Raw genomic sequence first — 15,097 nt, 5'->3', positions numbered from 1 at the left:
TCAGCGTATGGGGTCGGGTGCGTTTTACAACATGTCAATAGTGCGGGTAAATTACAACCCATAGCTTATGCCTCCAGGTCACTTTCGCGGGCGGAACGCGGGTATGGTATGGTAGAGAAGGAGGCGCTCGCGTGCGTGTACGGTGTCAAAAAGATGCACCAATACCTTTTCGGGGCCAAGTTCGCGTTAGAAACCGACCACAAGCCCCTCATGTCCCTCCTATCTGAGAGCAAGGCAATAAACGCCAATGCCTCGGCGCGCATTCAACGGTGGGCACTTATGCTGGCCTCTTACGATTACACCATAAGGCACAGACCAAGCACAGACAACTGTGCCGATGCGCTTAGCAGGCTACCCCTGGCGACCACGGAAGGGTCTGACGAACAGGACTGTGAGATAGTCATGGCAATCAATGCCTTTGAGTCCACAGGTTTGCCCATGACGGCTCGCCAAATCTGAGCCTGGACGACCAGCGACCCCACGTTATCCTGAGTAAAAAGATGTGTCTTAACCGGTGACTGGGCAGAGGCTCGTGATGCCTGTCCCAAGGAGATCAAACCTTTCCATAGGCGCATGCATGAGCTGTCACTACAAGCAGACTGCCTGATGTGGGGCAGCCGAGTAGTTATGCCTCTGTGAGGCAGAGAGGCATTTGTCCGGGAGCTCCACCGCGAGCACCCGGGGATCGTTCTCATGAAGGCCATAGCCAGATCCCATGTCAGGTGGCCTGGCATTGACGCGGACTTGGAGCTCTGCGTCCGACGGTGTACCATTTGTGCCCAACTTAGTAATGCCCCCAGGGAGGCCCCCCTGAGCCCCTGGCCCTGACCAACCAAACCGTGGTCGCGGATGCACGTAGACTTTGCGGGCCCATTCATGGGCAAAATGTTCCTCAGTTGTAGATGCATTCTCAAAGTGGATCGAATGCACCATTTTAAACTCGAGCACCACCTCCACCACTGTGGAGAGCCTTGAACCATGTTCGCAACGCATGGCATTCCTGACATATTGGTCAGTGATAATGGACCGTGCTTCACCAGTGCAGAATTCCAAGATTTTATAAGTGACCACGGCATAAATCACATTAAGACAGCACCGTTCAAGCCGGCCTCCAACGGCCAGGTGGAGCGAGCAGTGCAGATCATGAAACAAGGCATGCTCAAAATCGTAGGTCCCACGCTGCAGAGCCGCCTGTCGCGACTGCTGCTGGCATACAGATCTCGTCCGCATTCATTGACTCGAGTTCCCCCCGCGCAACTATTGATGAAACCTTAAAGACAAGGCTCTCATTAATCCTCCCAGACATGAAATCGTTGAGGCAAAGCGCCGTATGCTAACTGAGTACCTTGACCGAAATTCGAGGGGAGGTGGAATGAGATAGGGGACAAAGTGTTTGTGCTAAACTATGGCAGGGGTCCCAAATGGCTTGCAGGGACAGTAACAGGCAAGGAAGGAAACAGGCTACTGGTGGTACAAATGGACAATGGCCAGACCTGCCGGAGGCATGTAGACCAAGTCAAAAGTAGATTTACCAACAACACTGCTGAACCAGAGGCAGACTACACCACACCTGGTGGACAGACAGAGGGAACAACCTGAGGAAAGGGCAATCCCAACAGACAGCCCAGGCGAGACACCAACAATCATACTGAACGAAACAGACAGCCCAGGCGAGATACCAGCAATCACACCGAAAGAAAAACAGGCACCAAGGCAAACAACTGAACCACAACTCAGACGCTCCACGCGAGAGCATAGACCACCTGAGAGACTGAACCTATAAAGACAATAAGACCTTGGGGGAGGGTGATGTCATGTATCTCACACTACTGTACATAACTGTATCTTACCATGCTATACATGACTGTAACTAGATATGACCTGAAACCACAAACTTACCTTACCACCAGGGGTGCACTTGCAGGAGACACCTGTCCCGGACAGGTATATAAGGACAGGTCTCAGGCAAGTGTGGCATTCGAGAGCTGTGTAATAAAGGTGCAGGTCCTGAGTGACCTTGACTTCAGCATGTGTCTCGCGTGAGTCTGTACTGCAGGGTCAGGCACTTTACACCATGTGCTTTGATTTTGCACACCAATCTCTTGTGTGGGACCTTGGCAAAAGCCTTTTGAAAGTCCAAATACACCACATCCACTGGTTCTCCCCTGTCCACTCTACTAGTTACATCCTCAAAAAATTCCAGAAGATTTGTCAAGCATGATTTCCCCTTCATAAATCCATGCTGACTTAGACCAATCCTATCACTGCTTTCCAAATGTGCTGCTATTTCATCCTTAATGATTGACTCCAACATTTTCCCCACTACTGATGTCAGGCTAACCAGTCTATAATTACCCGTTTTCTCTCTCCCTCCTTTTTTAAAAAGTGGTGTTACATTAACAACCCTCCAGTCCATAGGAACTGATCCAGAGTCGATAGACTGTTGGAAAATTATTACCAATGCATCCACTATTTCTAGGGCCACTTCCTTAAGTACTCTGGGATGTAGACTATCAGGCCCTGGGGATTTATCGGCCTTCAATCCTGTCAATTTCCCGAACACAATTTCCCGCCTAATAAGGATATCCTTCAGTTCCTCTTTCTCACTAGACCCTCAGGCCCCTAGTACTTCCAGAGATTACAGTGATAGGAAGGGGAGAGGCCATGGAAGGATTTGAAAATAAGGATGAGAATTTTGAAATCAAGGCATTGCTTAACCGGAAGCCAATGTAGGTCAGCGAGCACAGAGGTGATGGGTGAGCAGGACATTGTGCGAGTTAGGACACGCGCAGCCGAGTTTTGGATCATCTCTAGTTTACATAGGGTAGGATGTGGGAAGCCAGCCAGGAATGCATTGGAAGAGTCAAGTCTAGAGGTAACAAAGGCATGGATGAAGGCTTCAGCAGCGGATGAGCTGAGGCAAGGGCGGAGACAGGTGATGTTACGGAGGTGGAAATAGGTGGTCTTAGTTATGCTGCGGATGTGTGATCAAAAGCTCATTTCAGGGTCAAATATGACACCAAGGTTGCAAACAGTGTGGTTCAGCCTTAGACAGAAGTTAGGGAGAGTGGTGCAGTCAGTGGCTAGGGAACAGAGTTTTGGCGGGACCAAAAACAATGGCTTCGGTCTTCCCAATATTCATTTGGAGAAAATGTCTGCATTTCCAGAACTGGATGTTGGACAAGCAGTTTGACAATTTAGAGACCATGGAGGGGTCGAGAGAAGTGGTATTGAGGTAGAGCTGGATGTCATCAGTGTACATGTGGAAAGTGACACTGTTTTCGGATGATGTCGCCAAGGGGCAACATGTAGATGAAAAATTGGAGGGGACCAAGAATAGATCCTGGGGGGACACCAGAGGTAACGATGTGGAGATGGGAAGAGAAGCCGTTGCAGGTGATTCTCTGGCTATGGTTAGACAGGTAAGAATGGAACCAGGCAAGTGCAGTCCCACCCAGCTGAACGATGGTAGAGAGGATTTGGAGAAAGATAGAGTGGTTAACCATGTCAAAGGCTGCAGATAAGTCAAGAAGGATAAGGAGAGCTAGTTTGCCTCTGTCACAGTCACAAAGGATGTAATTTGTGACTTTGATGAGAGCCTCTCCGGTACTGTGGCAGGCGCGGAATCCAGATTGGAGAGATTCAAACATGGAATTGCGGGAAAGATGGGCACGGATTTGGGAGGCGACAACACATTCAAGGACTTTGGAAAGAAAAGTGAGGTTGGAGATGGAGCGGTTGTTTGTAAGTACAGTGGGGTCGAGGGTTGTTTTTTTGAGGAGAGGGGTAGTAACGGCAGGTTTGTGGGAGAGGGGGACAGTACCTGAGGAAAGAGAGCCATGTCAGCTATAATGGCAACCAGAAAAGGAAGTTGTGTGGTTAGCATTTTGATGGGAATAGGGCGAAGGGAGCAGGAAGTGGATCTTATGGACAGGATGAGCTCGGGAAGGTCATGAGGAGAGATCGGAGAGAAACTGGAGACAGAGGTGTGGTCAGGGCTAGGGCAGGGGAGATCCTTAGAGGAAGTTTGGCCTGATAAGCTAGGGGAAGGAAGGGAAGAGGCAGAGGCGGCCGAACGGACGGTCTCAATCTTAGAGACAAAGAAGTCCATAAGTCGATGAGCTCCTCACACTTATTGTTGGAGGTGAGGGTGGAGATTGGGGAGAGCGGTTTAAAAAGGTGGTTTGCAGTGGAGAATAGAAGCCGGGGTTTTTCTTTACATTCCAGAATGATTGTGGAATAGTAAGCGATTTTGCCAGAAGAGAACAGGACCCAATAATGCTTTATGTGGTCCAGCCAGATCTGGTGGTGAATGGCTTAACCAGTTGTCCACCATATTCATTCAAGACTGCGTCCCTTGGACTTTCAAAGGGAGCAAAGATCAAGGCTGTAGCAGGGGAAATGGCCAGGGTGAGAGAGATTAGTTCTTTTAACAGGGACTAGGGCATCAAAGGTGGCGGTGAGGGTGTGATTGAGCAGATCAGTAGCTGCAGAAATGTCATTGTGGATGGAGGGACAAAGGCTGGACAATTGGGAGTTCAGACAGACAAACCTTCTTTCAGAAACTCCCAACAACAACAACTTGTATTTATACTAAAAAACTAAAAGGAAAGACAAGCCCATTCAACTGTTAATTACAAGATCCTGTTTTGTTCAAATTCTTTCCGTGTCCTGTTTCTTTTACACTTCTCTCATTACAAATGTTTATATGCAGCCGGGAGGTGTGCACATCCTGTTTGTGAGTGGGAGAATCAGTTTAACATTTAAAACATGAATGTGACTTGTAGGCAACAAGATTCATTATCCTTAATGGAGCAGCCAGTTCTTTTGTGTGTGTCTGAAGCATTGGACCATTGATTGCTGTACTCTCTGCTATCAGTTCCCCCATAGTAATCATTGTCCTCGTAATCATGTGATTATTGTTCAACTGTTGTCAAAATTGTTAAAAACTGCAGCCTGAGTTAACACGGTCTTAATGGATACAAGTGTTCACAAGATTGCAAGTTACTTATGGATGAAGTAGGCCATTCAACCCATCTTAATACATCCATCCAGCACAACTGTGCAGTTCCCCCCCCAGTGCTGCGTCTAGTTCTTTTTTAATTGATTCCGGGGTGTTCACTTGCATCACTCTGCTCAGCAGTCCATTCCAAATATTGATCACACTCTGCATGAAGAAGAACCTCCTGATATCAGTCCTAAAGTTAGCTTTTACTGGTTGGAATCTGTGTCGTCTTGTTGTACTTCCACAGTTTAATTCTGGATTAACATTTAAATGGAGGTTCAGTGGGCTTTCTGCTGTTGCCTCAAGGCCTATGGCCACTCTTCACCTACTGGTCCCTTGGGTTGACGAGATGGGGCAGAAGGTAGCAGGGGGGGGGGGGGGCAGCAGAAGGTAGGGAAATCAGCCAGGCTCTGCCACCCCACCATAATTTACATATGGCGGGGCAGTAAAGGGGCATCTGGCAGCATTATCTGTTGTGATTGGGGGAGGAAAATTTAGATCGGGCAGGGAGTTGCAGGTCGGCTTCCCTGCCTGATTTTCCTGCATTTTCTGTTGCTATACTGCCTGATTTGGTGCAGAATAGCAAAGGAAAACCCAGGCCAGGATTTCTGATACAAGAATATTGCAGTTCCCTGCTTGTCATATATTCCTTTCCTGGTGGAATGAAGTACATAGAGTCTGAATACAAAATAAATAAAAATACAAAAGCAAAATACTGCAGATGCTGGAATCTGGAATAAAAACAAAAGGCTTTAACTTCAACACTTGTTAGCGAGGATTCATCTTATTGAGGGCTCAGCTTCACATCAGAACATATGGGGCATCAGCAGTGATAATGGTTGTGTAGAAGGAGATATAGTATGCATCTTGAACTAGTATGAAGGTCTCTGATGAGATATTACATATAAAGCTCAGTATACCAACAGCTTAGTGTGAGGGCCTCTGAATATACATCACATGTGTGGTTTGCTACTAATGTTGCAATATGAAGATGTCTGTATTACGACTTCAGTATGTGAGGTTGTCCATATCACCATTGCAGCCTGAGGATGTCAGGGCTAACAATGTGGTATGAGGTGCTTTATGTCAGGAAAAAACTCCAATTCTTACCATCAGTGGTGTTTTCCCCATTTTATCTTGGATATTCACATTTGCGCCTGCTTTAATTAAAAGAGAAGCAATCTCGGCATTGCCACTCAAGGCTGCAACTCGCATTAGTGGTGTCCACAATGAGTGTCCATCAGTCATGTCAACCTATTCACAATAAACAGAAGAAATACCAGAGCAAGTATGTATGTCATATGAAAACATCCTCTTAATCAATCTTATACTTTTAAACAATTGGGGAAACTTTTAAAATCTATTATTGATCTACATCTTAGAATTAACAACTCTTAGAAACTTTTTTAAACAACTTGGGAATTTTTATCAACTTTTAACTCTTAAATAACTTTGGAAGTGACCTTCCTAATACCTGCCCCCCCCCCCACCAAGCCTCGGACCACCTACCATCAATGGCGCGACTTGGCGCCGAGCTTGCGGCCAACATCTCGCTGTAGGCAATTAAGTTTATACAGCTGTGCCTGGTCTCCAGTTGTCTTGGAGCCCCTTGCCACTGGACCAAGACCTTGCTCGACTAAGCCCGTGTGGTTTCCGGTGTGCAGCGGCCACCACACGTTAAAAGAACTCACGCAGAGGCATCTTCCACTTCGTCAGTATGAAGTTCGGGACTGGAACGTCAGGACAATTCCAACAGCAACAGGCCCGAACGCCGCACCATCATAGTAGCCCGGGAACTCAGACATTTTGACATTGACATCGCCGACCTGAGTGAGACCCGGCGGGCTGGGGAAGGCCAGTTGAAGGAACATGGTGGAGGTTATACCTTTTTCTGGAAAGGAAAACCAGAGGAAGAACGCTGCCTTCATGGAGTCGGCTTTGCTGTCAAGAATGGGCTGGTCGACCGCCTCAAAGACTCCCCCTGTGGGGTTAACGAATGCCTCATGACTCTTCGTCTCACCCTATCCCAGAACCAATGCGCCACAGTCATCGGTGCATACGCCCCTACACGCGATGCAACGGACGAGGCTAAAGAGGGTTTTTATTCCAACCTCGAGACATCCTTGTCCCGCGTCCCCATGGGCAACAAATTGATCCTCCTGGGTGACTTTAATGCCAGGGTTGGCAAAGACACAGCCCTCTGGGGAGGCGTGATTGACAGAGAGGGGGTAGGGAAAGCCAACTCCAGCGGTACCCTACTCCTGACAAAATGTCTAGAACATGAACTCCTCATTACCAACACCCTGTTCTGCCAGAGGGACAAATACAAGGCATCGTGACAACACCCTCGCTCCAAACACTGGCATCTGCTTGACTATGTCATCATCCGAGCCAGGGACCGCAAGGATGTGCGCATCACCCGCGCCATGACAGGAGCTGACAACTGTTGGACGGACCAACGTCTAATCCGATCATCATCAACATTAACGTAGCCCCAAAGCAGAGGAGACAGCAGAAGCAGTGCCACAAAAAAGTTAATGCCGGGGCACATAAAGACCCAGCTAAGAGAGCCCTATACAGCCAGCACCTCACAGCCAATCTGGCATGATTTGATGACCCTGAGATGCTGAATGCCCACAGCGCTTGGTCTGCCCTCCAGGCCTCTATAACTAGTGCCTGTAAAGAGATAATTGGTCACTCAACCAGAAAACATCAGGACTGGTTTGATGAAAATGATCAGGAGATCGAAGAACTAATAGATCGCAAGTGCAAAGCATTTCTGAGCCTCAAGCAACAACCCAACGCGGGAGCTGCAAAACAACATTATAGATGGCTCAAGGCTCAGGTCCAACAAAAAACCCGGGACCTAAAGAACAGGTGGTGGATAGAGAAAGCACAGGAGATACAACAACTGGCCGACAGCCACGATATGCGAGGATTCTTCATTGCAGTCAAGACCACCTACGGTCCAAACACCCAAGGCCCCACCCCACTCCTGGCCAAGAACAAGGAAACACTCATCAAGGACACTGAGGCTGTCAGGGCCCTATGGAAGAAGAACTTTGAAGATCTCCTCAATCAAGACTCTGCATTTGACTTGAGTGTTCTCGACTCCATCCCGCAGCATGCCACCCGCCACCAACCTAGTGAACGTTGCACGAGGTAGGCAAAGCCATAAAACAGCTCAAGAATAACAAGGCTACGGGAGCATATGGAATCCCTGCTGAGGCGCTAAAGTATGGCGGAGAGGCGCTGTTGGTGCGGGTACATGACCTCATCTCTCTTATCTGGAGGGAGGAGAGCATGCCGGGAGATCTCAGAGATGCAATGATTGTAACCATTTTTTTTAAAGGGGACAAGTCCGACTGTGGCAACTACAGGGGAATCTCCCTGCTATCAGATGGGAAGGTTGTCGCTAGAGTTCTGCTCAACCATCTTCTCCCTGTGGCCGAGGAGCTCCTCCCGGAATCACAGTGCGGATTTCATCCCATACGGAGCATGATCTTTGCAGCACGACAGCTGCAGGAAAAATGTAGGGAGCAGTGCCAGTCCTTATATATGGCCTTCTTCGATCTTACAAAGGCCTTTGACACAGTCAATCGTGAGAGTCTATGGAGCGTCCTCCTCCGTTTCGAATGCCCCCAACAGTTTGTCAACATCCTTCGCCTGCTTCACGACGACATGCACGCCGTGATCCTTACCAACGGATCCATTACAGACCTAATTCATGTACGGACCAGGGTCAAACAGGGCTGCGTCATCGCTCCAACCCTCTTCTCAATCGTCCTTGCCGCCATGCTCCACCTCACAATCAACAAGCTCCCCGCTGGAGTGGAACTAAACTACAGAACCAGTGAGAAGCTGTTTAACCTCCGCCGCCTCCAGGCCAGGTCCAAGATCGCCCCAACCTCTGTCGTTGAGCTGCAGTATGCGGACGACGCCTGCGTCAGCTCACATTCTGAGGCTGAACTCCAGGGTATAGCCAATGTAGTCACTGAGGCATATGAAAGCATGGGCCTTACGCTTAGCATCCGTAAGACAAAAGTCCTCCACCAGCCTGTCCCTGCCGCACAGCACTGTCCTCCAATCATCAAGATTCACGGCGCGGCCCTCAACAATGTGGACCATTTTCCATATCTCGGGAGCCTCTTATCAACGAAGGCAGACATTGATGTGGAGATTCAACATCGCCTCCAGTGTGCCAGTGCAGCCTTCGGCCATCTGAGGAAAAGAGTGTTTGAAGACCTGGCCCTCAAATCTACCACCAAGCTCGTGGTCTACAGGGCTGTAGTAATACCCGCCCTCCTGTATGGATCTGAGGCATGGACATTGTATAGAAGGCACCTCAAGTCGCTGGAGATATATCACCAACGATGTCTCCGTAAAATCCTGCAAATCCCCTGGGAGGACAGGCGCACCAACATCAGTGTCTCGTCCAGGCTATCATCCACAGTATTGAAGCACTGACCACACTCGATCAGCTTCGTTGGGCAGGCCACATAGTTCGCATGCCAGATACGAGACTCCCTAAGCAAATGCTTTATGCGGAGCTCCTTCATGGTAAATGAGCCAAAGGTGAGCAGCGGAAGCGTTACAAGGACACCCTCAAAGTCTTCCTGGTAAAGTGCGACATCACCACTGACACCTGGGAGATCCTGGCCGAAGACCGCCCGAGGTGGAGAAAGTGCATCCGGGAGGGCGTTGGGTTCTTCAAGTCTCAACGCAAAAAGCATGAAGAGGTCAAGCGCAGACAGCGGAAGGAGCGCGCGGCAAAACAGACCCACCCACCCCTTCCCTCGACGAATGTCTGTCCCACCTGTGACAGGTTTGTGGCTCTCGTGTTGGACTGTTTAGCCACCAGAGAACTCACTTTGGGAGTGGAAGCAAGCCTTCCTCGATTCCAAGGAAATGCCGATGATGATGATAGTTACTTTATTTTGTAATACAGCCAGTGAGGACTTGTGATAGTATAGAAAGAATACATTCAAAACTTATCACATGCGGGCATGGTGCATAAATCCAATTGCCCTTCTATTATTTATTTTGGCAAGTTGCGTTCCCCGTCACTTCCGAAAATTCTCTGCCATTGCTACTAGAATATTTGTGAGAGCAGTCTCGGGTGACACGTCCACTGATTTTTCCTTCTGCCATGTTGGCACAACCATAAAAGAACAGCTGAGATCAGGAATTTACTACGTGGTTCATTAAAGGCACTACAAGAAAGTATCGGTGCTACAATATGCTGTGCAATCAACTTGCCATTTTGATAGCTTTATTTATTTTAAATAATCTTAAATAATTAAAAATAAACAACAGGAAAAGTTCAACATTTGAATCAGCCATTACTCATACCCGGTGCTAAGCTCAAATTGAATTCACACCGAGTTCAAATTCTGAAACTCTACGGTCACAAGTATGCTAGAAGTCAGGAAACAAGGTGCAGTATTTCCAGATGTGTTATTACACTTGTGAAAAGGGAAAACAGTGAACATTTTGGGTTAATGAGATAAGGCTAAATTGGATACATGTTGGGGGAGAAATTCGGTCATGCCTCTGTTGTGGCATTAATTCAGGCAGAGTGGTACTTTTAACGCCTTGAAAAGGTTTGCACCTGCCGCCCAGAAATTCGTCAGAGTTGGTCGAAGAGCTGACAAGGGCTATAAATCAGCCGTTGCATACCAGAGCTGGAGGAGCGCTAATGAAAGTTCCCGGGAAAAGCCAAGTCTTAAAGGCACGGCACAGTAATGCACCCATTAAAGTTTTCAAAATCACTTGTTTTCACCTGTATTGTTATGTCTGTCTGCTGCTGCAAACTCGGAGGCTCACGCACCGTGCTGTGTGTAAACGTTGCACTGACTGTGATACCAAGGGTAACGCTTGCTCATACCTTTAAGGAGCCACCAGTTAACGACTCTGCAAGCCTGTACTGACTGTTTTTCCAGACGTTGTTACTGCCTGGTGCTCAATGAGGATTACGCACCGAATTTACCGACTGGGGCACAAGTGTACGCGTTGCACCAGGAATATGTCATGATCGCAGTGATTGCCAGCAGCCAGGCACTAATGGTGTGCTTCCATGGTGAGCCTCCAACAAATTTTCTGCCAGGGCACTAAAAGCTGCGTGTCCGGTCGCTAAGCTCTAACGCTTACATTAATGCCCCCTCTGGCCGCTAACTAAGGCTATCGACAACCCATTGTTTCTAATCAACCATTTTTGGGATGTATAATTTTTTGTGTTCATGAAAATTAAGAATGTCAGTGCTGGGGAGCAAAACTTTCATTTTTTACCAACCGCTGAGAATATCAACTATTTCCAGCTCATGTATATCATAACTTAGGAGAGGGAAAATCTTTGTATTCTCCACCAACTCAATGCTGCCCGATAGCTCCATCAAAACACCCCCTTAGTTCTCGTTTTATTTGACCTCTTTTGATGGCACCTTTACAATTTTAAATGAGAACTGCCACTTTTAGAGGAAATTAGAACAGTCATGTAGCAAAAACATGTGGAACAAATTAGGATTTTTATTGATTCCATTTGTTTAACAATTATAAAACGAGTTTGCTAATGAATTCCATACCTTACAACCATCATTTATCATCCAGTCAATCACATTGAGGTGCTCCCCATCTGTAGCCCAGTGCATGGCAGATGAACCGCCATTGTCTCGGGCTTTCCATGTAGCTCCAAATCTCCGAAGACATTTAACAACATCCAGGTGTCCAGCAAAACAGGCTAGCATTAAGCTGCAACATGAGAAGAGAGGGTACAAATTTTGCCTCAAAAATGTCACGTATGGTTTTCTTTTCTTTCAAGTATTTTCCACATTTCAGAAACATTATATTGAAAGCATGGTATCTAAAATTAAACTTGAAGATTAAAGCCATATGTTAACATATGATTCAACATAATCAGAATTTAATTCATCACTAGGTTAAACCAGGTTGTCCACCCATCTCCCTGATGACTTTCTACATTTGCTTTAATCTTTATTTCACCTTACCTGTCTTTACCACTGCCATTCTTCTGGTTAACATCAGCACCAAATGTTATCAGAATTGCCACCATCCTAAGGAGAGAAGTAAGCAGACAAGTATTAATTAGGATATTTATCATTGCTGAGGTTTTTTTAGCAGCTACTGCAGGACTACTTGGATTTGCTTTTCCCTATGCGCTACCCAAGTTAAGTTCTGTACTTGTTTCCCTCTATGCAACCCATATGAACTACTTCACTGGATATTGAAATGAATTTGGCTCATAGTAGCTCCTTCCATTATTGCAGCAAGGTGGTATAGATGCAAATAGCGCATATACATAAGAACATAAGAATTAGGAACAGGAGTAGGCCATCTAGCCCCTCGAGCCTGCTCCGCCACTCAACAAGATCATGGCTGATCTGGCCGTGGACTCAGCTCCACTTACCCGCCCGCTCCCCAAAACCCTTAATTCCCTTATTGGTTAAAAATCTAATTATCTGTGATTTGAATACATTCAATGAGCTAGTCTCAACTGCTTCCCTGGGCAGAGAATTCCACAGATTCACAACCCTCTGGGAGAAGAAATTCCTTCTCAACTCGGTTTTAAATTGGCTCCCCCGTATTTTGAGGCTGTGCCCCCTAGTTCTAGTCTCCCCGACCAGTGGAAACAACCTCTCTGCCTCTATCTTGTCTATCCCTTTCATTATTTTAAATGTTTCTATAAGATCACCCCTCATCCTTCTGAACTCCAACGAGTAAAGACCCAGTCTACTCAATCTATCATCATAAGTTAACCCCCTCATCTCCGAAATCAGCCGAGTGAATCATCTCTGTACCACCTCCAAAGCTAGTATATCCTTCCTTAAGTAAGGTGACCAAAACTGCACGCAGTACTCCAGGTGCGGCCTCACCAATACCCTGTACAGTTGCAGCAGGACCTCCCTGCTGTTGTACTCCATCCCTCTCGCAATGAAGGCCAACATTCCATTTGCCTTCCTGATTACCTGCTGCACCTGCAAACTAACTTTTTGGGATTCATGCACAAGGACCCCCAGGTCCCTCTGCACCGCAGCATGTTGTAATTTCTCCCCATTCAAATAATATTCCTTTTTGCTGTTTTTTTTCCCAAGGTGGATGACCTCACATTTTACAACATTGTATTCCATCTGCCAAACCTTAGCCCATTCGCTTAACCTATCCAAATCTCTTTGCAGCCTCTCTGTGTCCTCTACACAACCCGCTTTCCCACTAATCTTTGTGTCATCTGCAAATTTTGTTACACTACACTCTGTCCCCTCTTCTCGGTCGTCTATGTATATTGTAAATAGTTGTGGTCCCAGCACTGATCCCTGTGGCTCACCACTAACCACCGATTTCCAACCCGAAAAGGACCCATTTATCTCGACTCTCTGCTTTCTGTTAGCCAGCCAATTCTCTATCCATGCTAATACATTTCCTCTGACTCTGCGTACCTTTATCTTCTGCAGTAACCTTTTGTGTGGCATCTTATCGAATGCCTTTTGGAAATCTAAATACACCACATCCATCGGTACACCTCTATCCACCATGCTCGTTATATCCTCAAAGAATTCCAGTAAATTAGTTAAACATGATTTCCCCTTCATGAATCCATGTTGCGTCTGCTTGATTGCACTATTCCTATCCAGATGTCCCGCTATTTCTTCCTTAATGATAACTTGAAGCATTTTCCCCACTACAGATGTTAAACTAACCGGCCTATAGTTACCTGCCTTTTGTCTGCCCCCTTTTTTAAACAGAGGCATTACATTAGCTGCTTTCCAATCCGATGGTACCTCCCCAGAGCCCAGAGAATTTTGGTAGATTATAACGAATGCATCTGCTATAACTTCCACCATCTCTTTTAATACCCTGGGATGCATTTCATCAGGACCAAGGGACTTGTCTACCTTGAGACACATTAGCCTGTCCAGCACTATCCCCCTAGTGATAGTGATTATCTCAAGGTCCTCCCTTCCCACATTCCCGTGACCAGCAATTTTTGGCATGGTTTTTGTGTCTTCCACTGTGAAGACCGAAGCAAAATAATTGTTTAAGGTCTCAGCCATTTCCACATTTCCCATTATTAAATCCCCCTTCTAATCTTCTAAGGGACCAACATTTACTTTAGTCACTCTTTTCCATTTTATATATCGGTAAAAGCTTTTACTATCTGTTTTTATGTTTTGCGCAAGTTTACTTTCGTAATCTATCTTCCCTTTCTTTATTGCTTTCTTAGTCATTCTTTGCTGTTGCTTAAAATTTTCCCAATCTTCTAGTTTCCCACTAACCTTGGCCACCTTATACGCATTGGTTTTTAATTTGATACTCTCCTTTATTTCCTTGGTTATCCACGGCTGGTTATCCCTTCTCTTATCGCCCTTCTTTTTCACTGGAATATATTTTTGTTGAGCACTATGAAAGAGCTCCTTAAAAGTCCTCCACTATTCCTCAATTGTGCCACCGTTTAGTCTGTGTTCCCAGTTTACTTTAGCCAACACTGCCCTCATCCCACTGTAGTCCCCTTTGTTTAAGCATAGTACGCTCGTTTGAGACACTACTTCCTCACCCTCAATCTGTATTACAAATTCAATCATACTGTGATCACTCATTCCGAGAGGATCTTTGACTAGGAGATTGTTTATTATTCCTGTCTCATTACACAGGATCAGATCTAAGATAGCTTGCTCCCTTGTAGGTTCTGTAACATATTGTTCTAAGAAACAATCCCATATGCATTCTACGAATTCCTTCTCAAGGCTACCCTGTGCGACTTGATTTGACCAATCGATATGTAGGTTAAAATCCCCCATGATTATTGCCATTCCTTTTTCACATGCCTCCATTATTCCCTTGATTATTGTCCGCCCCACCGTGAAGTTATTATTTGGGGGCCTATAAACTACGCCCACTAGTGACTTTTTCCCCTTACTATCTCTAATCTCCACCCACAATGATTCAACATTTTGTTCATTAGAGCCAATATCGTCTCTCACAACTGCCCTGATATCATCCTTTATTAACAGAGCTACCCCACCTCCTTTCCCTTCTTGTCTATCTTTCCGAATTGTCAGATACCCCTGTATGTTTAATTCT

The 15,097-nt window shown here is 46.4% G+C and overlaps 1 protein-coding gene across 1 annotated transcript in view; it reads right to left on the bottom strand.

Moving 5' to 3' along the window:
- The window catches only part of fank1 (fibronectin type III and ankyrin repeat domains 1), a 94,625-nt gene that overhangs the window by 4,926 nt on the left and 74,602 nt on the right, over positions 1-15,097 (bottom strand). The window contains 3 exon segments of the mRNA XM_070874012.1: positions 6,116-6,259; positions 11,587-11,752; positions 12,010-12,075. Of these exon segments, the coding sequence (XP_070730113.1) occupies positions 6,116-6,259; positions 11,587-11,752; positions 12,010-12,075 (376 nt within the window).

Source organism: Pristiophorus japonicus, chromosome 3 (genome assembly GCF_044704955.1).
Source record: "Pristiophorus japonicus isolate sPriJap1 chromosome 3, sPriJap1.hap1, whole genome shotgun sequence".
Classification (NCBI taxonomy): domain Eukaryota; kingdom Metazoa; phylum Chordata; class Chondrichthyes; family Pristiophoridae; genus Pristiophorus; species Pristiophorus japonicus.
Note: the sequence above shows the minus strand (reverse complement) of the source record. Positions and strands in the feature narration are given on the sequence as shown.